Source organism: Diaporthe amygdali, assembly GCF_026229845.1.
Source record: "Diaporthe amygdali strain CAA958 chromosome Unknown NODE_41_length_355262_cov_61_584611, whole genome shotgun sequence".
Lineage (NCBI taxonomy): Eukaryota > Fungi > Ascomycota > Sordariomycetes > Diaporthales > Diaporthaceae > Diaporthe > Diaporthe amygdali.
In genome coordinates this window covers 331364-355262 of record NW_026517061.1, presented here as the reverse complement: position 1 = coordinate 355262, position 23899 = coordinate 331364, and the positions used below count along the sequence as shown (strand labels likewise).

At 52.6% G+C, this 23899-nt stretch overlaps 11 protein-coding genes across 11 annotated transcripts; 7 read left to right on the top strand and 4 right to left on the bottom strand.

The window, feature by feature from the left end:
- Positions 1 to 736: 736 nt before the first annotated feature.
- J7T55_008170 (uncharacterized protein) lies at positions 737 to 1984 on the top strand (the record flags this gene model as incomplete). Its single annotated transcript, XM_053134089.1, has 4 exons — positions 737 to 1051; positions 1129 to 1217; positions 1433 to 1659; positions 1761 to 1984. The coding sequence occupies 4 exons, from the start codon at positions 737 to 739 to the stop codon at positions 1982 to 1984; spliced, it is 855 nt and encodes a 284-aa protein (XP_052988197.1).
- Positions 1985 to 2563: 579 nt separating this feature from the next.
- On the top strand, positions 2564 to 3457 carry J7T55_008169 (uncharacterized protein; the record flags this gene model as incomplete). Its single annotated transcript, XM_053134088.1, has 2 exons — positions 2564 to 2658; positions 2725 to 3457. 2 exons carry the CDS (start codon positions 2564 to 2566, stop codon positions 3455 to 3457), a joined length of 828 nt encoding a protein of 275 aa, XP_052988196.1.
- Positions 3458 to 4657: 1200 nt separating this feature from the next.
- J7T55_008168 (NAD(P)-binding protein) lies at positions 4658 to 5718 on the top strand (the record flags this gene model as incomplete). The annotated part of the gene is made up of 3 exons (XM_053134087.1): positions 4658 to 4660; positions 4735 to 5098; positions 5264 to 5718. 3 exons carry the CDS (start codon positions 4658 to 4660, stop codon positions 5716 to 5718), a joined length of 822 nt encoding a protein of 273 aa, XP_052988195.1.
- Positions 5719 to 6947: 1229 nt separating this feature from the next.
- J7T55_008167 (uncharacterized protein) lies at positions 6948 to 8177 on the top strand (the record flags this gene model as incomplete). Its single annotated transcript, XM_053134085.1, has 6 exons — positions 6948 to 7056; positions 7227 to 7289; positions 7345 to 7364; positions 7481 to 7513; positions 7781 to 7841; positions 8149 to 8177. 6 exons carry the CDS (start codon positions 6948 to 6950, stop codon positions 8175 to 8177), a joined length of 315 nt encoding a protein of 104 aa, XP_052988194.1.
- Positions 8178 to 8217: 40 nt separating this feature from the next.
- J7T55_008166 (uncharacterized protein) lies at positions 8218 to 10671 on the bottom strand (the record flags this gene model as incomplete). The annotated part of the gene is made up of 4 exons (XM_053134084.1): positions 8218 to 8941; positions 9102 to 9263; positions 9395 to 10401; positions 10483 to 10671. 4 exons carry the CDS (start codon positions 10669 to 10671, stop codon positions 8218 to 8220), a joined length of 2082 nt encoding a protein of 693 aa, XP_052988193.1.
- A 1801-nt stretch (positions 10672 to 12472) lies between these two features.
- On the top strand, positions 12473 to 14468 carry J7T55_008165 (uncharacterized protein; the record flags this gene model as incomplete). The annotated part of the gene is made up of 2 exons (XM_053134083.1): positions 12473 to 12620; positions 12724 to 14468. 2 exons carry the CDS (start codon positions 12473 to 12475, stop codon positions 14466 to 14468), a joined length of 1893 nt encoding a protein of 630 aa, XP_052988192.1.
- Positions 14469 to 15055: 587 nt separating this feature from the next.
- On the bottom strand, positions 15056 to 16501 carry J7T55_008164 (uncharacterized protein; the record flags this gene model as incomplete). The annotated part of the gene is made up of 1 exon (XM_053134082.1): positions 15056 to 16501. One exon carries the CDS (start codon positions 16499 to 16501, stop codon positions 15056 to 15058), a length of 1446 nt encoding a protein of 481 aa, XP_052988191.1.
- A 50-nt stretch (positions 16502 to 16551) lies between these two features.
- On the top strand, positions 16552 to 18013 carry J7T55_008163 (uncharacterized protein; the record flags this gene model as incomplete). Its single annotated transcript, XM_053134081.1, has 3 exons — positions 16552 to 16674; positions 16733 to 16749; positions 17272 to 18013. The coding sequence occupies 3 exons, from the start codon at positions 16552 to 16554 to the stop codon at positions 18011 to 18013; spliced, it is 882 nt and encodes a 293-aa protein (XP_052988190.1).
- Positions 18014 to 18615: 602 nt separating this feature from the next.
- On the top strand, positions 18616 to 19247 carry J7T55_008162 (uncharacterized protein; the record flags this gene model as incomplete). Its single annotated transcript, XM_053134080.1, has 2 exons — positions 18616 to 18779; positions 18839 to 19247. 2 exons carry the CDS (start codon positions 18616 to 18618, stop codon positions 19245 to 19247), a joined length of 573 nt encoding a protein of 190 aa, XP_052988189.1.
- A 650-nt stretch (positions 19248 to 19897) lies between these two features.
- J7T55_008161 (uncharacterized protein) lies at positions 19898 to 21198 on the bottom strand (the record flags this gene model as incomplete). Its single annotated transcript, XM_053134079.1, has 3 exons — positions 19898 to 20180; positions 20316 to 20590; positions 20692 to 21198. The coding sequence occupies 3 exons, from the start codon at positions 21196 to 21198 to the stop codon at positions 19898 to 19900; spliced, it is 1065 nt and encodes a 354-aa protein (XP_052988188.1).
- A 710-nt stretch (positions 21199 to 21908) lies between these two features.
- On the bottom strand, positions 21909 to 23885 carry J7T55_008160 (uncharacterized protein; the record flags this gene model as incomplete). Its single annotated transcript, XM_053134078.1, has 4 exons — positions 21909 to 21995; positions 22118 to 22230; positions 22355 to 23764; positions 23822 to 23885. 4 exons carry the CDS (start codon positions 23883 to 23885, stop codon positions 21909 to 21911), a joined length of 1674 nt encoding a protein of 557 aa, XP_052988187.1.
- Between the last annotated feature and the right edge of the window lie 14 nt (positions 23886 to 23899).

Sequence of the window (23899 nt, the reverse complement as noted above, 5' to 3'; positions counted from 1 at the left end):
AACCTCTCCTGGGATAACCTCTCCTGGGATAACCTCTCCTGGGATAACCTCTCCTGGGATAACCTCTCCTGGGATAAACTCTCTTGGATAACCCCTCTTGGATAACCTTTCTTGGGATAATCTCTCTTAGGTAATCCCTCTTGGGATATTAAAACAACCTCTTTTGGAGTAACCTTTCTTAGATAGCCTCTCTTGGGATAATCTCTCTCAAGATGACTTCTCCCAAGATAACCCCTTATATAATAGTCTCTTATTAGATAACCTTCTATATAGGCCAGTATATAAGCCAAGGGGGGTGGGTCTGGTGATGATGTTTCAATTTTCCTCAGTGTAGCAGTTTTATTCTAATAGTGTATGTGAAGATACGGAATACTGGTACCTACCTAGGTACTGGCGAGGCAAGTAGTTGCGGCTGATTCCAAGCACTTGAGTGCACAAGAAGACGTTCCTCGCCATTCATAAACACATATGCTAAGGAACCTACATCCATAGTTGTACTGTGTGCTGTTCAGACTAAGTACTGTAGCCAGTCTGCAGTATAGGTTTGGAAGTGCTGTGTGGTTCACTCTCGAACCCCTAACCCTATACGACCCACACTTGGCACGGGCAGATTTCCACTTCGAACATCGAAGTTGCTCCCGATCCCGTCAAGACAAGTGATCAGCTGTACGATAAGAACGCTGGGCATTGCGAACAGTCTCCAGATCGAGGTCCAGATACCAGATTCAGTCTCACGATGGCTAGCAATCTCTCCATCGCGCGGTGTATGCGCACCTCTCCCTCGATCTCGCGGCTCGCCAACAGCCTGCGCGCCCTCTACCTGTCCTCGTCCGCGTCGCGTCCGACCACCGCAATCCCCCTTCCCCTCCGACCGCAGACAGACGTTCGCCAGGCTCGCTCCTTATACCTGCCCTCAAGTACAGCATCGAAATGCGGCCTGTCTGTTGTAGCAAGGCCGGTGGCGAGGCCCCAAGCTGTGACAGCTCTGCAACACCAGATCCGCGGAATGAAAGTGCACAGCTCGATCAAGAAGCGCTGCGAGCATTGCAAGGTGCGCATACATACCTGCTCCCCTTCGCAAATGGAAAATCCGGCGCATCGACCTGATGGCTAATTGGGACACTACAGATCGTGCGGCGGAAGAAGGGCAAGAGAGGAAACGGGTACCGATACGTCATCTGCAGCGCAAATCCCAGGCACAAACAACGTCAAGGATCGTGAGCGACAATAAAATGGAGTTGGCATACGGCAGTGGCAGTGGCTACGGCCAGGAGGAAGGAAGGCAATTCAGTTACTTATGTGCGCGCTACTGGCACGACCATTATGTGCGGACGGGATACACGTAGGGCGGTCTACAGTAAGGACGCTGCTCGGATCAGATCAATGAATTACAGGTATGATTGGATGGCAAGCAAGGAAAATGCACACGCAGCGCCGCATGGCACAGCATAGCATACTGGATGCGGACGGGGACACGGACGGCCGTGACCATGGTCACGGAAAACCATTTGAAGCACACACATATAGTGCACAGCAGGCGGCTCCAGGCTGTTGTACCGTCTTCAGAGACGGTCACATTCCGTCAATATACCTCTCCAATCCCTCCCACTGCGTCTTGCCCGTGGACAGGAGGTACCGAATATGTTGCTGTGGAGGTCTGTCAGTGGCCCGACCAATGTGAAATACGCTGATGCCCTGGGGACAGAGCGAAGGGGTTGGAGATGAAAGAATAAGGGTGGCTGACTAGGTCTTGGACGTAGCGATGTCTCTCAATCTCTTGCCTCGCAAAGAGCCTCGTCTCGTTGCGGGTCTTGTGGTCGCTTATTTTGCGGGTGCCACGCAAGACGGTCCGATAAAGCGCCAGGACGCGGGATCGCTGGAGGAACTGCAGGGCGTGCAGAGAGAACATCAGCCTCGGGTGGCCAGCATCAACCAGCACCAGCACCAGCTGGAGCCAGTGCGGAAGGCACACATACGTACATGATCTAGGCTGACCGTCTCGCCCAACCTCGAGGGGCGATCACGACCATGGCCATGACCGCCGCCGCGGGTGTAGGCCCGGAGCTGGCGCTGCGAAAACAGCGTAAATGCCCTCATTGAACAGAATCCGGGTGAGGGTGTCGTGAGTTATACATGTCCTAGACCGCCTTGAACAAATTTGACTACGCTCGCCGCTGTCTCCCCTGGGCCGGCTGACCTGCGTGCGCTGTATGTAGACTAGACAGGTAAATTTAGGTGGGCTTAGATGGGCTGTGTGGTGAGCCAGAGGGTTTTTTGGGCGCTCCTAGGTGAGCAACGTCATTCAAAGCCGGCCAGGCCTTCTGCTGCAGCTGGGGCACTCGGACCGGGGTCCGCTACTTAGTCTAATCTTGGAGCCGCTCCCTTGTCCTACGCGTCTTGCCGACCTCACAACCCCAGCCCAGTACCCACCAGACAATGCCAGAAACATAAGAGAACAGTAGCAAACTTGTTCTGCCGCTCTATTCCTACTCTCAGCCTTTCTCTTGTTGTTTTCCGTCTTTCTCTTGCATTCTCTTTCCCCTTCCGCCCACTATAGCACAGGATGAAACGACCCAGGCGCCTCGAGCAGATGGAACAAGCCCTTCGTACGGCCAACCGCAAGACAGACCACCACTTCATTCAGGACTTTCTTCTCATGTCAGACTGTCTCCAAACGCCCGAGCTATGAAGAACCACACCTGATAATTTGACTCGTTGGAACAGCCCCTACGTGCCAAGGGCGCCATGGAACCCTGCCTGGACCAACCCGCGCACAGGAGATGCCTACAGCCTCTGCCTCTGCCAGCCTCGGAAGACCATGACCAGCCCCGAGCTGGATGCTTGCTTCGCGCTCGTTCAATCCACAAGCCAGAGTGACTATGAAGGCTCCTCGCGCGGCTGGAATCCATCCGCCAAGAGAGAAGAGATGTGGGATCCGGATCTGCGTTACATCCTGGTCAAGGACTCGCACTTTGCCGTCCAGGGCTTCACCAGCCTGATGCCCACCATCGAGGAGGGGCAGCCAGTGATCTACTGCTACGAGATTCATCTCAAGCCCGAGCTCCGTGGCACCGGCTTGGCGAAGCTGTTGATCGAATTGCTGGAGACGGTGGCCTATAACATCGACGTGGTCGATAAGGTCATGTTAACCGTTTTCACTTGCAACAAAAGGGCTCTTGAATTCTACCTCAAGTGTGGTTTTGTGAGGGATGGGATAAGTCCCCAGCCAAGGATGCTCAGGGGGGGGAAGGTGAAGATGCCAGACTATGAGATCTTGAGCAAACGCATTGAGCACCGACTACTTCCTGCTGCAAAGAGCACTTGCTCGAACGATGTGACCGGCAAGACTGCGCCTTCTCAGGAGACCGAGGTTGAGAAAGGCGATGGAGAGTCGACAGTGGCGTCTCCCAGGCCGGCTAAGATCACGAAGCTCGACCGTGGTGAGATAGGCCTGTGAGAAGGGCCCGGTTCCTGACCTTGGTCGAGACTGCTGCAATTGGGCCTTGCGCCGTCCAGTCCTATCAGGCCACCTGTCCATCGGTCGGAGCTGGTGAGTAGCGCCGTCTGGTGCACCCGTGTCCTTTATCTCGACATGACCAATGTGAGGTTACAGTATCGCTCCATGACTTGGGGTTTCAATAACAGAATCAATCATCGGCAAATGTACCCCAGTCTCCGGCCCACAGTTGGCATAGACTGGAGTCACCCTCGCAACGGTTTGAATGCTGGATCGAAGTACCAGCCAAAGCATCCAACATCACTGCATTGTTGCCCTGTCCGTACTCTGGGAACTTGTGACAACCTTATCGCGTGGTCTTTGTGTGACTGGCATTCGTCCATTGGCTATGAAGCTCGCATCACGTTCTGAGCAAAGAGAGGGCTGGGTCTAGGTTTGACTCAAATGGCTGGGTGCTGCGTGGCTTTGGAGTGTCGTCGTTACGCCGACTTGTTAAGAATAGTCACACGCGAGGCTATCTCGAGCAGGCACGCCTGCTTCATGATCAGGTCAACGTACTTGAGGACTGCTAGATGGTTACGTAGCATACAGCAAGAAGCCAGAATCACACATTAGCTTCCAAAGCTTACACATGAAAAATACGGCTGTGTTATAATAGGTGAGGAAGGTCAGACGATGCAAATTCGGCAAGTGTAGCCATGTTCTGATAAATATCAATATTTGCAATGGCTCTGTTGCAATCTTTTGGCAAAAAATGATAGTTCTCAACAGAGCAACCACCTTGAGATTGAGAGCTATTTCTCACAGGCTTTAAAAAAAAAAAGTAGAACAAGGGAAACAAGTAGATGTTTGAATAAGAATCAAGAGGATTTGAAACAAATTTTGTATCTATCTACAAGCTAGAAAACAAGTCAAGCTTTAACTTTATCAGAGGTAACAAAGAGCCTTTGTAGTATAACTGAGCTGAATTTATCGCCTAAAAATTGAAACTTGTGGTACGGACCTCTGTAATAGGTTCCGTGAAATCCCCGCGGCACTACCGCGGACGAAATCCGGAGTTGGAGACGGCGGGGGCAAGCCCAAGCGTGTACAGGTATATAAGCGCTAAACAGCCCATGTTCACACATATTCTTTTAACCTTGCGCAGATAGATGCCTTGGGTTCCATGGTTCAAGGCCCAACGGAGACTTTCCAAAAATCATGGTTCGACAAATTGTAGTGTTTGGCGCCACCGGCAACCAAGGCAGGAGTCCCTTCTGATACCGAGAGATTCACAGCTGATAAACCCTCCTCTAGGCGGTTCAGTGGCCCAACTCCTCCTTCAGCACCCGAGCCAATACCGCGTGCGGGCCGTGACTCGAAATCCTAGTTCCGGTGCTGCGAGAGCCCTGGCAGCCCAGGGAGCCGAGGTCGTCCAAGCTGACTTGACCGTCCCATCAACCCTTCCCCAAGTCTTCGCAGGATGCTGGGGTGTCTTTGCGGTCACTAACTTTTATGACTCGAATATCAAAGACGACCCAAGCAGTGAAGAGCAACAGGGAAAGAACCTCGTGGATGCTGCTGTTGCTGCTGGGACAGTCGAGTGTCTTCTTTGGTCGACTTTGCCGAGCTCTAAGCAGATATCTGGCGGCAGATTTGTGAGTCAGATATACGAGGGAAAACATCACGTCGACGAATATATCCGGCAGCATAATTTCCCAGCCTGTTTTTTATATACTGGAAACTTTTATGAGAGTGCGTATAATTCGTTTCCTGGCTGGGAGGTGGGAAAGTGCTTGTTAACGCCGCTCATTAACCCTGGTCTAGATATGATACTGCGCTCGCACATGAAATACGATCCAGCGACGGATACTATCAAATTCGAGCAGCCTATCGTCAAGGCTGATACGCAGCTAGCTATGCTCTTTGTGGAGAAGGACCTTTCGGGCATTGCCGTGGCTGTATTTGACCAGTGGGAGTCCAAGAAAGACCAGCTTATCCACAAATACTTGTATTGCAGCAACGCCAGGATTTCTCCAAACGATATCGTGGCCTGCGTGCAAAGGATCAGCGGTAAGGATACAACTTACAGGAGGCTCGAGTCGACAGGTTGGAAGGACAGAGATGTCATGTTCCAGCTGTACAACGAGCTTGGCATGTACTCCGGCAAGAGGATCCCTGACGAGAATGTTCTAGCTCTTGGGATTGACTTACACGGAGTTGAAGACTTCGTACGCAGCCGGCTACTCCCTCACCTCGGGCTGGCCGCTATAGAGGATTGATGCCTGCCATATAATAGTGGCTTTGGTTTTGTTTTGAACATAATGTCTTCAAGCATGTTGTATTGAGGTAGGCAGATTTCGAAATATACCAAAATTCAATTATATTCTTATCAGAAAATTCTATTGTGTACATTATTGGAACAACATCGTAACTCTTAGAAATGGCAACATATTACATTATTGCAAAGCGCCCTATAGCTTGATTACCTCTCCCTTCATATGTCCATCTAATAAGAGATTATCCTATAAGAGATTATCCTATAAGAGATTATCTTATAAGAGGTTATCTAATAAAAGGTGCCCTAATATGAGGTTATCTAGTAGGAAGTTATCCCATAGGAGGTTATCCCACAGGACGTTATCCTATAAAAGATTATTCTATATCTTATAGAAAGCTATCTTATAGAAGGTTTTCTTATAAAAGGTTTTCCTATAGAAGATTATCCTATAAGAGGCTATCTTATAATAGAGCGTCCAATTGGGTAAACATACAAGTCTAGTATTATTCCTGTTCATCTAGTTAGAAATAGAACGGTAGGGGAGATAAAGTGGGAATGCGAACGGGAGCAGGAAGCTGAGGGAACATCTTCCTCGTATGTAACCTTGATGACAAAGCAAATAATCAGGCTAGTTATAACAGATTTGAATTCATAGGGAGATCCCAAAGAGAGAACACTAGAAAGACGTTACCCCTCAACCAAATGAACACCTAAGTAAGTGTAACGGCGTACCCCCGGGGAGGGGGGGGTGTCTTGTTCCTTATTGCGGACAAGCACCATCACGGGAGAGACACAGGCAGTTCCGGCTTACAACCAATCACCATTTCATCCTTTGGACGCTCACAGCTGCGCCGCGGCAAGTTGTAAGCTGATGTCTCACGCCCAGGAGGAAACCCTCTAATTATAAAAGCTGACCTGGCCACATCGACTGTGCCGCAAGGAGCCCACATGAACACCAAGCCTGCCGGGAGAATTTCCGAGAATCATCAATGGGTCCGATAGGGTGAGCGAAGCACAGCTGAAGCTGACGGGTTTCAAGGTTACGCTTCCTGGCCCCCAGGTCGCTGGCTTGGCTTCCTCACTCACAGATAGCGTGAGGCCGACACATAGATACGTTTGACCGTCATGACTTGTTGGAGACTGTGTTTAGGCCTGTTTGAATGGCCCTCTTCGAGGTAGACCCGACGTGCGGATTTAAAGCGAAGCCCCACCCCATTCAAGTTGTCGACTATGCAGGGAGAAAATAACCCAGCTTTATCTGCCAGTCACATCAAATCCACCGTCACCGTCACCGTCACCGTCACCGTCACCGTCGACCTCGTTAGATTTGACACCGATTGTCACCTTATACCTACCAACACCAGGAAAAATGTCTCCGGGTTTTCAAGAAAGCCTGATGGGCTGCTGTAGCCCCTTTGGCTTGTGTTGCGAGGGATTCTGGTGCCCCTGTATTGTGGTGGGCCGTACAACCCACCGCATGAAACACAATGGTAACATGCAAGAATACAGCTGCTGCAATGCTGATTGCGGTATCATCTGTGCCCTGCACGCTTTTGGTGGCTGGGGCTGGCTGTAAGTCTTTGTCCTTGTTTTTGCATGTGGACCACTGTCCACACTTCTCTGGTAGATGCTCATATACAGCTTGACGTAGGTACCAGTGCATGAGGCGTGGAGAAATCCGTGAAAAATACCAAATGGACAAGAACTGTTGTAGTGACTGTATGGTCTCGCTGTGCTGTAACTGTTGCGCGGCCATACAACAGGAGAAGGAGGTCGAGGCTCGGACTTCAGGCGTGGTGAGTGACAACCCTCTCCCCATGCAATACGAGCCAACAAGGCGGATTGGCATCGAACTAAGTGAAGATATCTACAGAACAAGACAGGCTACCAACAGCAGCCGGGCATGAGCGTGTAGACTTTATGGTGGCTACCCAGAGACCTGATCTGGTGTCTATTGCCTATGCAATCATTTGAGAACCTGTCCACGGCGATAGATCCAACCTCATAGCATCCCGTGGGATAACATCCCATTGTATGACATGTTATTGGATAACCTCCCATAGCATAACACCCTATGGTCTGATATCCTGTGGGATAACCTCCTATGGGGTTGGCCTATTGCAGGTCAGCCTACTCAAGATTTGGATGGAAAAGGAATTGTCGGATTAATCTGAGTTTCTGGTTGAAAGATGGTAGCGTCAGAGAGCAGAAGTCTCTAGGCTCTGCGATATATAACATATGTAAACAATTTCCATGAGCTCTTTCCCTTGTGCTGCTGAAAACCGAATACACATAGCATACTTCGGTCTTTCCTGTGATCATCTCTAAGTTGTGGCCCCGGTAGTCCCGGCATATCCGTGCCTCTCAAAATTTGTGAGCTCCACTTCTTGGGCACATTCTCCTTCCGGACTCATAACCAATTGTGCTACAGAGGAAACCGGATGCACCCAAACATTGTGAGGATAGCATTGTCGTCATACAACTAGGGACAACAATTATCTTATCCGAATGAAAGCTTCTTCTGCTTGGGATCTGGACCGGCCTGTTGGCGCCCTCTTTTCTTTTCTGATCCCGTCCTCAGTCTTTTTGGCTCCGGCGTTAGACTCCGTCTTGATGATGTGTTCTGCTCCTGTTGTACGGCATCTCGGATTGTTTGTCGGGACAGACATGCGTCAATGTGAGCATTGAATAGTCTCTCATCTGCGGGCTGCGGTCGACTACAAATGGGACACTCCCACCACTCGTCCGATGCCTGAGGGTCTTTGTTCAAGGGTTCCGGGTTCGACATGATTTCTTTGCCATGCTTTCGATAAGGACTGCCGATTTGTCCCCCCGCAATGATTTCCTGACCATCGATTTCATCCGGTCCGACCGCCTCGTCAGGCATCAACTCCCGTCCATTATCACCATCGACCTGAGTTGTCTTACGCAACACTTTGCCAGGCTCGAGGCTCGAGGCCCGGCTCCCGGGCCTAAGGCCAAAGAACGCCGTCGTGTCTGGCCTCTTTGTGCTTACAAGGTGGGTACATCGCAAACCCATTAACCTGATCGTCAATCCCGGCATCTCCTGTTCGAGTTTGGCAAGTACAGGAACAGCATGAGTGTACAGATCATCTGCAAGATTGATAGCTTTCGGAAGCACAGTTTGGCGGGTGTAGACCTCGTATGTGTGTAGCTTGACCTTTAGAACCAACGTCTTCCCCTTGCAACCTGCCCTTCGCATACTGCAGCACTTAAAATTAGCTATCACAGCGCATGAGAAGAAGAGTTGCGCGAGGTGCAAGAACAGGGGTGTAGGAGGACACCATCTGCCCATAGCCTGTCCAAAAATCTAGAGACTGACGAGGACCTTTCAAGGTCAGCAGTAAAACCGACCATGAGTACCATAGCGCGCCACACAGGCAATCCAGAGGCGGCCAGTAGTACATGCCTCCCGCGGAAAGTTGCTCTTGCCCGAAAATCACGGTCTTGGTCTTGCCTGATTTCTTCTCCTGGTTCCACAGCCACCGTTCCCAACCTCTGGCCTTGGGATTCAAGACGATAGTGCTTTTCAAAGAGAGAACGTCCTGCCCAGAGAAGCTAATTCTACTGGCAGTTTAGAGATTACCTGGGCGGCGCTATGTCTTGGCAGATGTGTGTCCCAGGAGAGATGGAAACTTTGTCGGGAAGCTACTTACTCCTTCTCCAGTTCTTGAGAGGTCCAGCGAAGCTTCTCTCGCAGCTGCTTCGGGTCAGACATGTCATGGAACGTGCTTTCCGTCCCAACAGACTTTCGCTCGTACTCTTCTGCTGGCTGCACGTCCGTACGTCCAATCCCTAGATGGCAGCCTAGGAGGAACTCGAAGGCTTTTTCTCCAAACAGCTGGGTGAGAAATTGCCTCTGGCCGTATATATCGCCGCAAGTTTGTATTCCAATAGCCTTCAGTTCCCGTTCCCACACTCTACCGATGCCGTTGACTTTACGGCATGGCAGATCTCGCATGAATGCCATGATGGCGACACGATCATTGGGCAACACAAACTGCCCATTGGGTTTGTTGACGTTGGAACAAATCTTGGCAAGCTTCGCATTGGCAGCAATTCCTGCAGAGACTGTAATGCTCGTCCTCAGATGCACCTGGCGCCGCATCTGAGCCACAGCATCTTCAGGCGACACGTCATGATCCTTGCAGTATTCTGTGACGTTCAAGTATGCCTCGTCGATGCTCGCGCTCTCGAAACGTGGGTCATATTCGGCGATGACTTGACGCACCTCGTTCGCCTTGGCAGTGTACTTGTCGAAGTTGAGTGGCAGAAATATAAGGTCAGGGCACAGCCTCTTCGCCACAAAGCCGGCCATTCCGGATCGGCATCCATATTGTCTTGCTACGTAGTTGCACGTCGTCAGGACACCAGCGCCGACAGCAAATGGCAGGTCCTTCAGCTCAGGACGGTCGAGCTGTTCGACGGCTGCGTAGAAGGCGTCGCAGTCCAGATGGACGATGTATTGGCTGAGATTGCGAGTAAGCTCGAGTTCAGCGATGAGGGTGTCGGCCTTGCGCAGCTCGCGCGACAAGTCGAGCTTCTCGAGCTGGTGCTTCTTGTCAATGATTCGATCGATCTTGACTGTGAGGATCTTGTCTCTCTCCTCTTCTCGGTTGAAATACTTGGAGCCTTTGGAGGCACTGTAAATGATTTCGGAAACCTGCGAGACGAATGAGCCGCGCGGGGACGAAGTTAGCTATAGCCGTGGCTGACGGCAGCGGGTCGAGACACAGATGCCTACCTTTTTCTGGTCGACAGCGTCCTGGCCAGCCTTCGTCAACGATGGCCCGAGCAAAGAGTATTTCAAGGTGGCATGCTGAGAGGCCACGGGTAACTGGGATGGTGGATCGTCCGGGGCCTCACCGTCGTCGGGCTGTAGGTGCGAGGTCACCGCGTCCGTCGAGCCGGGAGAAATTTGATGCTGGTCCATCTGCTGCAGTTGATTCGTCTGACAGCAAGCATAGGCATGTTCGTGTTCATGATGTGGATGGCTGTTCTGCGCGGTAGGCGTCCTGCAGCCCAGGGGACGCGCCGCGGGTGGTCGGTGGAGACTGTTAGACTCGCTGATGGCGCGACGCTCTCGCGGGCTCACGGGACCGGCCAGGCTGAGTCAGCGGCTGAGAGTTGGAGAGCGCAATGCCGTCTGCGGAGTATCCGCAACCCAACTACTGTACGCCTCGAGCATGTAGACGTGCCCGATTTTAGAGGCGAGTCTGAGAGTCTGCGCACACACAGACAGTCCTTCATGTCTCGCAGCGATGAGATAAAATACACCGCACAATTGGTAGCATTGCCGATTTTTCTTGGTATTAATTTGTGATTACAGCGCACACCTCGGGCGCAGTGTACGTATACTGACACCAACACATAGCTACGTAGATAATCAAGATAAACAGCATCGCCGCTGCGTTCCTGGTGCTGGCTCAGTCGTGTAAACCCCCCGAGACCGGTGATTGAAGCCCTGGTCTAGGCCTCAGCTTCGAGATCATCACGGAATTATACAAGATTTGCTTTATCTAGTCTCTATCGGCACCGAAAAACACAGAGACTTGATGATAAAGGTATACATATCTGTCTCGGAGAGCCCAAGAAATTCTGTCCGTCCGAGACTGCCAGCTTCCAACCAACAGCTCAGTGCTGATACAAGAAATCTTCTCAGGTCAAATCGTAGATAGGCTTATTGATCTTAAATTAAGTCTACAGAAATCGGTCTCTATAGATAATATACCCATAAGAGGGTATCCCAGAGGAGGAAATCTTTAAGAGGCTGGTTCATAACAGGTCATCCTATCAAACGTTATTCTACAGGACATTAATTCTACAGGACGTTATGCTACCGGAGGCATTTCCGAAGGGGCTGGGCCTAATGCTGTGTACAGTCCTTCCAGGTTCGCATAGGGCAACTGACGCCAGACCAAGCGAGCCCTAACTGCTTGCTGCGTGTGTAATCAATGAACAGCGCTTGGATATATCGGGCAAACTGTACCCGATAGGCTGTAAAAGTGTTCGTACCCATCAACAATCCTTCGGGGAACAGCCCTCCTATAAAGTCGCAGCTAGGCCGCCGAGAGTGTGACGATCCCCGGTTATTCCCAGCTATTGCCGGCAAAAACCCCCTGTCTCAGTCGCAGTAGCGGCGCCATCACGAATCGTCGACATTCCGAGCTGTAGTTCTCGCTCTTCCGGCGGCCCCTGTGAGCTTCCTGTTGACTCTGGGCCCGCGTGGCAGACCAGTCTGCCTGCCCAAACAGAGTAACAAGCCTCGAGTGAGGCCCAGCGCATTCCACATGCGGGCGCACTCGGACACGCAGGGCAATAGATACATTTGACTGGTCCCGCCGAGACAGATCATGGACCCATGGATGAGAATCTCCATCTGAAAGCGCAGCCCACCCCTCCCTCTCCTTTTAGATGTAACGCTAGTATTGAGGTCGGTGTACCGACGCGGTAGTTGTCTTGGCCGTCTTATTTCCATCTACCCCCCCCGAAGAATGACCGATATGGCTTTTCCTGCTCAGTGTGCCCACTATTCAAGTCGACATGGCCCTCTGCGATCCTGCTGAAACCTGTCGTCAACGACTCCAACACTGCTCAGGTGCTTTGAGTGCAACACGCCAGAGCTCGATGAAACTCTGACTGAGAGATCAAGCTTACCTTTAAGCTTAATGAAAATGACGACACCGGATTGGTCTGGTCTTGGCGACCCAGCCAGTCGGGATGCAAGCCTGACCATGTCAAAAACACCTCGCTCTGATGATCACTCACCGACGTCTGGGGCTACAGCAGCAGTCACTCAGTCTTGCCATGGACGGGAGGCAGAGAACGGTAGTCCTTCGCAGGGCCGACTGCTCAACGCCTCCTCGCCTATCACCTACCTCTGTATGTAAATGCACAACCCTGCCATGGTCTCTATCCCGTTCCTCATAAGACCATCGGCAGTTCGCCATTCTAGACCAAGTGCCGGATGTTTAACACTCGATAGATCTGACATTCGACACTCCTCTACCGCCGCCAAATACGACCCATGCGTACGCCTCGCCTACTACAGATGCTCCAGCTCAGCCGAACCTCCTCCGTTATACAAACCCAACAAAGTGGCCCACCCATCGCAAGGCCTACCATATGGTCCTCTGCTGTATCGCCACCCTAATGACGGCATATTGCGCCGGCTCGTATTCGCCGCCGACAGCCATCATGGAAGCCCACTTTCATGCCTCCAGAACAGCTGTCTTGACTGGAATAACGACCTTCTGTGTGGGGTTCGCTCTGGCACCTATGGTTCTCGCACCATTCAGCGAGATCAATGGCCGCTATCCTGTTTTTTCCCTCTCGGGCGTAGTGTTTGTAGTGTTCCAAATCGCGTGCGGATTCGTCACAAACCTGGCTGGAATGCTAGCTTGCCGCTTCCTGGTCGGAGTTGGTGGCAGTGTCTTCAGCACAATGATTGGGGGAATCATTGCTGACCTGTGGGAGAAGGAAGGAAGGAACACACCGATGGCTGTGTTTAGTGGCTCAGTTCTTGTGGGTACCGGGCTGGGTCCTCTGGTGGCGTCAGTGATGACCTCTCGTCTCGCAGATAATGGAGAAGCATGGAGGTGGGTCTTCTGGCACCAAGCTATTGTAGGTGCGGTGCTGGTGACTCTTATTGCTATACTGTTCAAGGAGAGCAGGGGCAGTATAGTTCTCAGCCGCAAGGCTAAGGCCTTGAACCGTTGGTATGAGGCCAGGGAAGAAGCCGGGTACTATGGCGTCTGGTTGTCTGAGTCGGAACCAGCGTCTATTGTCGAGGGGATGGCAAGTGACAGCGGCAACACAGCAGACTCGACAGGACCAGAAGACGAAGAGAAGAGAACGGCGGCAGCCCCCACAATCTCGACCACGGTGCGTCTTCGTTGGCTCGTCAAGTCCGATAGTGAGCGTGGAAGTGTCGGCCGCATGATATCCATCTCGTTGTATCGACCATTTCATTTACTCTGCAACGAGCCAGTTGTCTTTTGGTTCTCGGCTTGGGTATCCTTCGCATGGGCTGTCCTCTACCTGACGTTCTCATCGGTCCCATATGTCTTCAGGACAGTGTATGGATGGGACGCTGAAAGCACTGGCTACGTGTTTGCAGCCATCATGATCGGCGGGATACTATCGACAGTAATTGGCATCTTGCAGGACGATCTGCTGAAGCACCCGCAGTGGAGGGCCGAGAATTGGGTTTCTGACGACTCGTCCAGCGAACAGGGAAATCGGCGTCCGAGGGCGGCGACGGCGACGGCCAGATTCTACGCCATCTTGAGACGCCACTTCCCCGTCGAGGCTCCCGAGTCCCGCCTCTACTTCACCTGCCTCTCCGCAACGCTGCTTCCTCTTGGGCTGTTCATCTTCGGTTTCACCTCTAAGGAGACTGTCCACTGGATCTCCCCAGCAATCGCACTTTGCCTCGCTAGCATGGGCATCTACAGTGTGTATCTCGCAACCTTCAATTATCTCGCCGACGTTTACGGTAACTACTCATCCTCCGCCATGGCTGCACAGTCGGCTTGTCGCAATCTTCTGGGTGGTGTGTTCCCCTTGGTGACACTGCCTCTGTTTGAGAATCTGGGGATCGCGAGAGCTGGTGCACTACTTGGTGGCATCGCGCTCGGGCTCACAACAGTGCCGTGGGTACTTGTATTCTTTGGGAGCAGAATCAGAGCGAGGAGTTCAATTGCAGTACATCTAGAGAAGATGTCTTGAGACGGATGCTGCAAGGATAAGCACATTCTTTGTAATTCAGAACCGATGCCCAAGGAGAGCCACTGGCAAGAAATACCCCTCCAATTCCTTTTTTTCCCCAATTGTGGGTAATGGGGGTGTGGGTGGGGGTTGAACGCTGCACTCAAGCCCTCGAGCTTGTCTTGTCTTCTACAGTACGAGACAGCCATGCCTCGCCAGGCGGTAGCAACCCGCTTTCTTCTTGCAATACACCGAGTGGAAGGCGCAGACCCTCTAAGTGCGCCGATACCTGAAAGCTCGGGGTGATCGAGCACTATCGGTGGTGGCTGACGAAGAAAAGACTTTCAATTGAACAATCATCTAGTTCAACGAGTGAATCGTCTTCGCAACCTTCGATCTTTGGCAACCCTCTCTTTCATGCCGAGCCGTTGAAACGCAGAGGCTAGTTGAGTCTGCGCAGAGACACAGCGGCAGATGATATAGACGGATAGAATTTAATTGGAGGATGAATCAAGGACAAGGAATACCGTTAATTGGAGAAGACTTCAAAGGCACCTGTTCAATTCTGGTTGATCCGTACTTATGTAGACGTGATACATGTATGGTGTTCATTGAATAACGAATCGTCGAATCGTCTCTACGATCCGGGTATAGTCATGGCTCTTGTCGAACACCTGCGCATGGTCCAGCTCGACCCAGAGCAATTCAATTCCTGAGCTGGTCATGACACTTGACTTCTTGGCAGCTTCTAGGACCTTGTGGACCTCATCGTTATCATCATCACTGATGAGGTACCGTGCTACAGCCATGGTGTCCACGATGAGGTCGCGCGAGGAGAGGCAGACTGCTGCTTGGCGGCCTGCGACCAACTCGTCCTTGAAAATGATGTTCTCCCTCCAAAAGAAATGTCGCCCCAGAACCAATGCTATGCCTGGATCCATACTCGCCAGGTACCATAGCTGCCACTCATTGGCAGTTCGGGGTGTCCTTCTCGTGAAGTTGTAGGCCACATCCGGTAAATGTAGTAGGAGGGTGACCGGATCGACCAACATGACAGCCTCAACCCTCAGGCTTAACTGCGGGTCGTGCAAGACGTGGGTTGCCATGACAGTGCCGTAGGAGTGCCCGACGAGGACGAATCGATCAATGTTATGGTACTGAAGAATCTTCTTGAGATGCAGTATGAAGTCTGGTCTCGCCAGGATGTTGGACTTTGTCAGCCGCATGCTGATGGGAAGAATCTCAAGGGCGAGTATGGGGCTGGTTGGTGGGAGCGAGGCGAGAAAAGAGACATAGGGGTAAAGGCCGATGCCGATGCCGTGGAGGAAGACTATCGGAAGTGTGGGCAACGTCGCTGTGGCAAGACCCTGAGGACGACGATACCAGTAGCACAGCTCATCGGATGGCGACTGTCGTCTGAAACGTTCGGCTGAGGCCAGCAGGCGAGGGGGGAAAACATGCAGGAGACTCGTGCGCAAGGAGGACGGCCAGAATTCGAAACCGTGCCAGAGCAGGTGGCAATGGGTAGCCGAATCAACAAGGCCGACGGTGATGTACCAAGCAACGCTGCGATATCTGGTGTGGACATGGTCGAAAGTCAGGCGCATGGGCGTGGCACGGCCTCTCCCAGGAGCGAGGGGGCGGCCGAGGAGCTCCTCGGTCCGGCTGATGTATTCCTCAAGCTCGTCCTCGATCTCGGGTGCGAGACTGTCTCGATCGAAGAATGCCCAGAGCAGGAAATCCCTGACATTATCCCGTTTGATATCGTCGGGATGTGCGCCCAAAGCCCACAGGCTCAGGTAGCGCTCTGGATCGGGCACGTTGTCCAGGCAGCGCTGGAAAAGAGCCTTTCTGTCGACATCGTATGGCGGGTGCCTGGCTGAATGCGACAGCCTACGCTCGAACGGCCTGAGGATGAAGAAGTAATAAAGTCCCTCAACCGGCAGGAGAACCCAGAAGGGGGGAGGCAGAAAGGGTATGATGAAGGGTAGGTATGCGAGAATGAAGACACAGGTACGGATGAAGACCAGCTCATGGGTCGTCGGGTTGAGCATCGCGCGTAAGGACCCTGTCGCAGCCTTGGGTATCCTGAAGGGAAGAAGCAATGTGTGTTGATAACGATGATGGCGTTAGGGTTGATGATGATGGAGATGGCGAGGGCGAGGACGAGGGCGAGGTTGATGGGCAGGTCCAGGGTGCTGGTCAGATGTTCAGCCGATATTTCAGAGTACGGGACCCGTACCCACATCCATACTCGCTCGTTCGTTGTTCTTTCCACCTGGCAGTGGCACTCGCATAGGGTGTAAGTAGATGGTCTACCTAGGTACCTAGCTGCGCAGTGAAAGGGGCTGACTGATGCCTGGGATATCCCGGGGCGACCTGTCTACCAAAAGCCGTCTGCACTACGTATGGTAGACTACGCCGATAGTTCTGTACGGTGTGTGAGTGTTTCGCATCTGGAATACTGTCTGTACTTAGCACCATGTGCAGGCTTCTTCTTCTTCTTCCATGGGCCCTGCGGATGCGTACCCACCTGCCTCGCACCGGCACCCGACAGTCGAGTACCACTGTAAAACTCCACAGGTCGCGCCTACCTCGTTTGACGCGTCTGTGTCAAGACGACTGCCGAGGTATGACGTACAGCGCAGCGTGTGTCTTGTTATCTGGATCATCTGATAAGACATGTGCGAGCCGCTGCTCTGTGATGGCCCTGTGGGTCCCCGCCTTAGTACACACAAGTAGTTAGTCAAGCTTAAGCTTGGCCCATTTTCTGCCTTCTGATTGATGACTTTTGACTTCAATTCGCAACGGCATTCTTCTGCAGAATGGGAAGCATATCCATTCGCAAACACATCCGATGGGGTGCGGAACCCCCCTCAGAACCCACCTCCACACTCGTCCTCACCTCGCCCGGCCGTCGCTTCGTTGACATCCGGGTCCTCACAACCGCGTCTGCCGGTCTGGACTTGGACAGCCATCTGGGTCACGAGAGCTTCGGCAGTCTCGCAACAGACCGCCTGGACTGGGCTTTCGCCGGCACCTCGTCCTCCACAAAGGCCACCCGCCCGGACGGCAGCGAAGCCACCCACTCCGTCTTCAATCACTGGGTCGATAGCCGCACCACTGAGCCACAGCTTGTCCGAGATGAAGGCGACATGGTCCCTTGCCCAGGTGGCCTGGCTCTTGAGGTCGGAAGCATGGTCAATCCTGCCACCGGTATCTTGACAGCATACGAGGAACTTTGGTATGATAAGAAACCAGCCCTTACAAGCGCCACACCACCCGAATGCATCGTTTTCCAGCTCTTGGATGAGCCAGGCGCGAGACGGGGCTTGTTTGTCCGCCTCGGTCCTTACGCCCAGGGCGTGTTACGAGTCGGAAACACCTTTACGGCTGAAAGATGGGCCTGGAGCGAGAATCTGTCCAGTTGGGAGCAGATTGTCAAGATTGGCGACAATCATGATTCCCTGGGCTTTCTACTGGACGAGCAACGGCGGTCCGACAAGGTAGGCGACCAAGTTGAGGCTCCTATGGGAACCTGGACGGTCATTGAGCAATGCATCTAGACAATATATGCTCTGGCCGCCCAATCAGAACGCACTTTCCACAAACTTGCATCGGGCGGCCGGTCAGGCACTGCCGGAAGCCTTGGAAAAAGTATTGGTCGTCCAACTTGTTTACAACAATCTGAACACCAGTTGCTAGCACGTGAAAATTTCGTGTTGCGTCGAAGACCCCGGCTGCGATGGGGTCGAATCCCATAGCACGTCTTGTTTACATGGCAGGCTCTCAGGGTTCTCGGGCACGCGAGAAAACGTGGGACTAGTGGGCGCGTGATTAGGTGTCAAAGTCAAGCTCCATAATGGATGAAGCTATCGACGGCGCCAGTTCGAGGCTTATCGAGAAGTCGCCGATTTATTCAGGACTAAGAGCTTCCCGCGAGTTTTATTTTATTGCAAATAATTTAAATTTAAATATAGTGGATATCCCTTGATCCGACAAATGTTTCCCTTTACATTTTCTCTTCCTATTCTCATCGATCTCGTTCTTACCTGGATTCCAGTACCTACTGCCCGATCATACTGTTCCACAGAATCAAAGTCTTAAACCGCGACATTTACTTTGTTTCAAACATTCACCCGTGTTCAGAATATCAATCAGCTTCGAGATGGACAACTTCAACTCAACAAGTATGGTCTCCGCCTTCGTTAAAGCCACATCGGAGGGCCCTGCAGCAGCCAATACCAGCACATCACACCCGCACATTCCAGGGCCCGGCGATCATTCTGTACGCAATCCTATGATTGTTGTGTACATACTAATTATTGCCATGTAAGCTTGTCTTGATCCCATTCCTAGTCTTGTTCTGTGTGACTTCGCCCACACTATAGCAAGGACTCTGCAACTTCTCCATTGCGCTTTGTGTATAGTATTAACACTGGGATTACCAGTGCTATTTTCTTCTCGCTCCTGATATGGCGAGGAATTCACCAAAGTCTCATGGCAGCACGTGCTAAACGGCTTTCCGATCCGGAGCTCACCTACAAGACAACTAGTGTGTGGCTCAAGCTGTTCAGATTGGTCTGGACTGGCCTCAAGGGTCTCCTCTTGTCTTTTATGGACATGTTTACGAAGAAATACTGGAAGGACATGTGGAGCGACACGAAGCAAATCTGCGCTCCCTTGTCTTCATGTGGCATATGTTTGAATGCTTATTCCTGCGGCCTCGTCTGTAATCCAGCCACGGACGATGGAGTTGGCCTCCCAACCTCAGAGGAGCGAAACGGCGTCGCCGCCTAAAACATCATGGCAGTGCCAGAGGCGTCGGGTCCTCAGCAGCCCATCCCCGCAGTCGTCATCGAGGCGATTGTCTGACGAGCTGTCCTGGTGTCTAACTGAGCAGTATGTTTTTCGCATGGCTACCCGCGTTTCCCTCTTCCTGTTGCTAACACTTCGAAAGTCTCCATAACGTGCGGTATCCTGATACATCTTGATGGAATTGCCAGCTCAAAAGGACATTAATGGACTCCTTTCTAGAGATCTGCGGACATAGTTCATAACCTCTATAATGCGAGGCTTGCATAGCATCAGGATCAACCTGGCGGGTATTTGTCTGACATAGTCAACGCAACGTCGTGCGGATTTATTTCTTTGAAGGACGGTGGGCCATCTAGTTAGAAGATCAGACAATTTGAGTTTTGCTGCAATCACCTACTGCTGTGATGCCCAACGCAAATCTGGCATAGTCCCGACAACATCACGATTTGATAATGTCCAAGAGCTATTTTCGTAATTAGAACATGCCATGAAATCAGGCATCGCCTCTTTTCCGCTCCACGGTACATGGATATGCTCTAGCACATGAAGCGAGCCCCGTCTTATGCTCTGCACAAATTTTCTACCGATGCTAATTCTAACTCCACGCGGGAGGTTCAATGTACCTCTGGTTCCTAATCCACGGTGTCCCCGTCGTCTGTTGCGACAGGTTTCTGCGCAGGTAGGTCCGCGTCACTGAGGTGTCTCCTTGCTTGCTCTAGCGCCGCTTCCCCGTCGAATTCATCAGAGCCCTTCGCAATCGCAGCTTGGTCCTCACCAGTGGCAGCGGTGTGTGAGCTGTATGCGTGTCTGGCCTTGGGCTTCAGAGTGCCATCCTCGTTGATGTCCTCTTTGAGATAGAGAGTAAACAAGATGGTGAGAAGGACTTGTCCAGTGCTCTTGTTCCGAAGGACATATCTGAGTTGATGTGAGCGTTTCTTCCTGAACAAGAGAGCCATGCGCGTTAACCTAAGCAAACCCACGACGACGATCCTGCAGTAAAGAACGGGTTGAGAAGGACATATGGCAGGGTAAAAAGAAAGAAATACTCACCTCAACCCCTGGCCATCCCAGTATTTCATGATCGGCACCGCATATCCTGGTAACCTCAGCGCAAACTCGCTAAAGTCCAGATACGCGTTAAAGAAATCCACCGCATACGTCCTCCCATACTCCCACACCCAATCTTTCTTACTATCTTCCTGCAGCGCCCACTTCATCCTCGCCCTGCTATCCTCAGGCGCGCCAACGTCCTCCCTCCACTCCGCATCACCGCCTTCCTCGACCCAGAGCCCACCCTTGGACTCGTCTAGCACGGCTGGACCGACCTACAATTCAGGAGTTAAATTTCATACCTAACAGAAATGTGAGGGGTGATGGGAAGGTGACACTGTGCAAGTAGAGCCCCGGGGGGGAGGGGATTGCTAACGTGAATGTGATTAAAGGACGAGAGTGCCGGCCCAAAGAGGTACGGGCTGTCAGCATAGGGGTCTCCGTCCAGGCCTGGATCAATCCACCATTTCACAATCTTCATGGCATAGCTGAAGCCGGGTGGAAGGCGGTCGCGGATGGGGTGGTCAAAATCGTTACCAAATTGGAGGTCGGAGCCGGAGATTCCCTCTGGCTCTAGGTCGTCTGGGCTGGCATCCTTGGGGTGTTGCGGTGCTTTTGCAGGGGCGGGCGCCTTGGGGGTAAACTGGAATGCGATGCTGTACTGGTCCTTGTTCGTGCTATGAGGCTCCTGGTCGAAGTAAGGTGATGTTGCTGGAGAGTTGCGCGGCAGGCCACGGTAGTTCTGGATGCGAACGTTGAGCTCGACGTCCATGTGCTCCGTGCTGATCTTGACTGGTGTGGGGCTGTTCACCGGGACCTCGGTGTGGTCTGCCAGGTCATAAGATGGGCCTGCTGTTACCCTGAGGATGTATTTGTCCGCCATGTTTGCCCGCCTTGATTCAGGCAGCTGAATGTCAGATATGTGCTTGACTTGGGCGAACGAGGAGCGAGACAACGGGTGTTGATATTGTGGTAGAACTATGCTTGATTGGGTGCCATGTACTCAACAAAGAGTGGGGTGGAAGTCGAGGGGTTCAAGTTCAAAGGCTGGAAGGATCCGGCGAGCGCTAACCAGAGGTTGTCATGGTTGAGGCGCGCTCAAGCAGATTTTCGAACGGAGTTTTGTGATGACGTCGGTCCGCCAGTGGGTCGTAAGGTCGTAAGGCGACTTACTATTCCTGTAAAATCTAGACTATCTGGGTAATCGAGTGCTTTATCCACGCTACAGTGTGCACGTATCCAAGTACCCAGGTACCTCGCAAGCCGCCTGATTGGTCACTAAGTCCGGACTGAGTCGCTGCGAGGATCTCGACTGTCATTATTGCTAAGACGAGTGCACTGCTTACGGCTTCAGAGGGTTCTTGGAGGTGGAACACCCGTGCCCACAGACGACCCAAAACCAGATGCGGTCGCTTCAAAAGCCTCTCATAATACGCGGTATGCTCTAATATATTTCAGTGTTGTGGGAGTCGGGCGGACGTCCATCCATGACTTCGTTTACCAGAAATCTGGGTGGACCTAAGAGGTGGCACCCAGAATCAGATCACTCGCTGTCCTCCACGCCATCATTCTACATTCGAGACAGAACAGAACCTAGCGCATACTGGACAGGTCGGCTGGGGTGAAGCAACGCTTCTGAAAACGGCACCCCGAAGCCCTGAGGAGGTGCAGCATCATCGCCTTGCAGTGATAAATTAGAATGATGTGGAGACAGGATCACGTATCATGTCCCTTACCCGAGGACCCATCAGACCTCTTCACCACGCTCAGGCTCAGTAGACAGGCGGGTGTTAGTTGGGTACCAGAAATTGGTCGATGTCAACCTTCTCAAAGAAACTGATATGACCAAACCCAACCCAGTACTGGGCCAGCCTGCTCTCAGAAATCAGGAGCAACTGGGACCTGATGTACTTGTCTGTTTACACCGGGCCAAATTAGCATCTAGCTCGTTTTCTCTTCGTCGTGGGAGGGGTTAGCAGGCTTGCCATTCACGAATCCCGTCTGCGCAACATGGCCTTTACTCCTTACCACCCGGGCACCCCTGAAAGGCTCCTCGTCGATCATAGTCACAAATCCTTCATCGCCAAGGTCTTCCGCTACAAAGGTGCATTCACCGCGGGGCACGTTGGGGTCCCCGGTCAGCTTGACAGCCTCAAGGCGGCCACGAAATCTTCTGGCGTCCGTCTTACGCTGTTCGAACTCTGCGGAAGACTCATCTTCGGCCCGCGTCGCATCAAAGGCCGTCTCGTCAAATTGGGTTAAGTGAGTCTGGGTAATGAGCAGAAACTCGCACCCGTGAGCGCTATAATCACCTACCCATATCCCCTTCCAGGGCTGGTCGGTGGTCGGGGTATATAGTTCAGGGTCCAGAGTCGAATACGTGGTAATCTGGTCGCCGATGTGCGTACTCATGGAGGGGTGCATCCCGGGGATGTAATTCGACAACCAGGCCCGAGAAGCCTGTCCAAAGACAGCGTTGTTAGCGGGCCAGTCGTTGTCCCCGAGAAGAGAGGGCCCGATCCAGCCCATCGACACCCCACGCAGCCCAGCGGGCCGCATTTCTATCCACGAGCGGATTCTGAACGACCTTTCGTTGATCTCAGCCCTGGTTGTAGGCCTATCTTCAGGGCCGATCAGGTCGCCTGCAGATACCCTGCTGGGGGCGGGAATGGCGGGGGGCGGCCAGGTATTACCATAAGGAAAAGGTAGGAGCTGGCGCTCGTTGGCTAGAGTCTCTGGGAGAGAGCGAGCCAGTATGAAGGTGTTGAACATAGTGTCAGTGAACCTGTTGTCCAGCGGCATGGGAGTTTCCGCGGAGAACCGGTTGAGGTGGGTACTTGTTGAGGCCTGGTCCACGGCTGACGAGAAGCCGCTGGGCCAAGGGACTGTGCTGGAAGGGATCTTGTAAGAGGGTGCTGGCGACCTCCCGGTAGTAGCGCGGATGGCATTTTCAAGACTGTTGGCCCTCATCTGCAGCACAGGCTTGTCCAGGTGCAACTTCAGTTCTGGCTCAAACTCGTGGATGACAAGCTCCTGCTCGCTCAAGCTCTGGTGGCTGGTGTTGGTGGAAGCTATCGGCCGGTTGGCCAAGAGTTGATAGCCCTCGATGACGCCGCGACGCTCATCGTAGCGAATAATGACCAGCTTCCCGGTCAGGTCCCGGTCGCAAAACCAGACCTTGTATTTTGTGAGGAACCAGCGCGGATCGTGTGCGATGTATAGCTCTCGGAAAGATGCACATGGGCCCGGGGTCGTGAGCCTGATGCCAGGCACGTTAGACTGGACAAGATCCTGCCACAAGTGGTCGACAAGAGAGTGGGCTCTGAGCACGTGGTTCGTGAGGGAGACGGAAACGAGGTCGAAAGGCGACAGGTAAGAAAGAATGTAGTTGATGAGCTCCGAGGGGAGGTCGGGCAGGGAGATCAAGCCTGGCCGTGCCATAGTCGAGTCTACTTGAGCCAAGTCAGCTGGTGCGCGCGACAAAAGACAGCCCCGAGGAGACCAACCTCGAGGAAGACGCTCGGGTAGGCAGCCTGCATCCACAGGCCATGGCCCGTTGACCTCGTCCATGGTGGCCGCGCCGA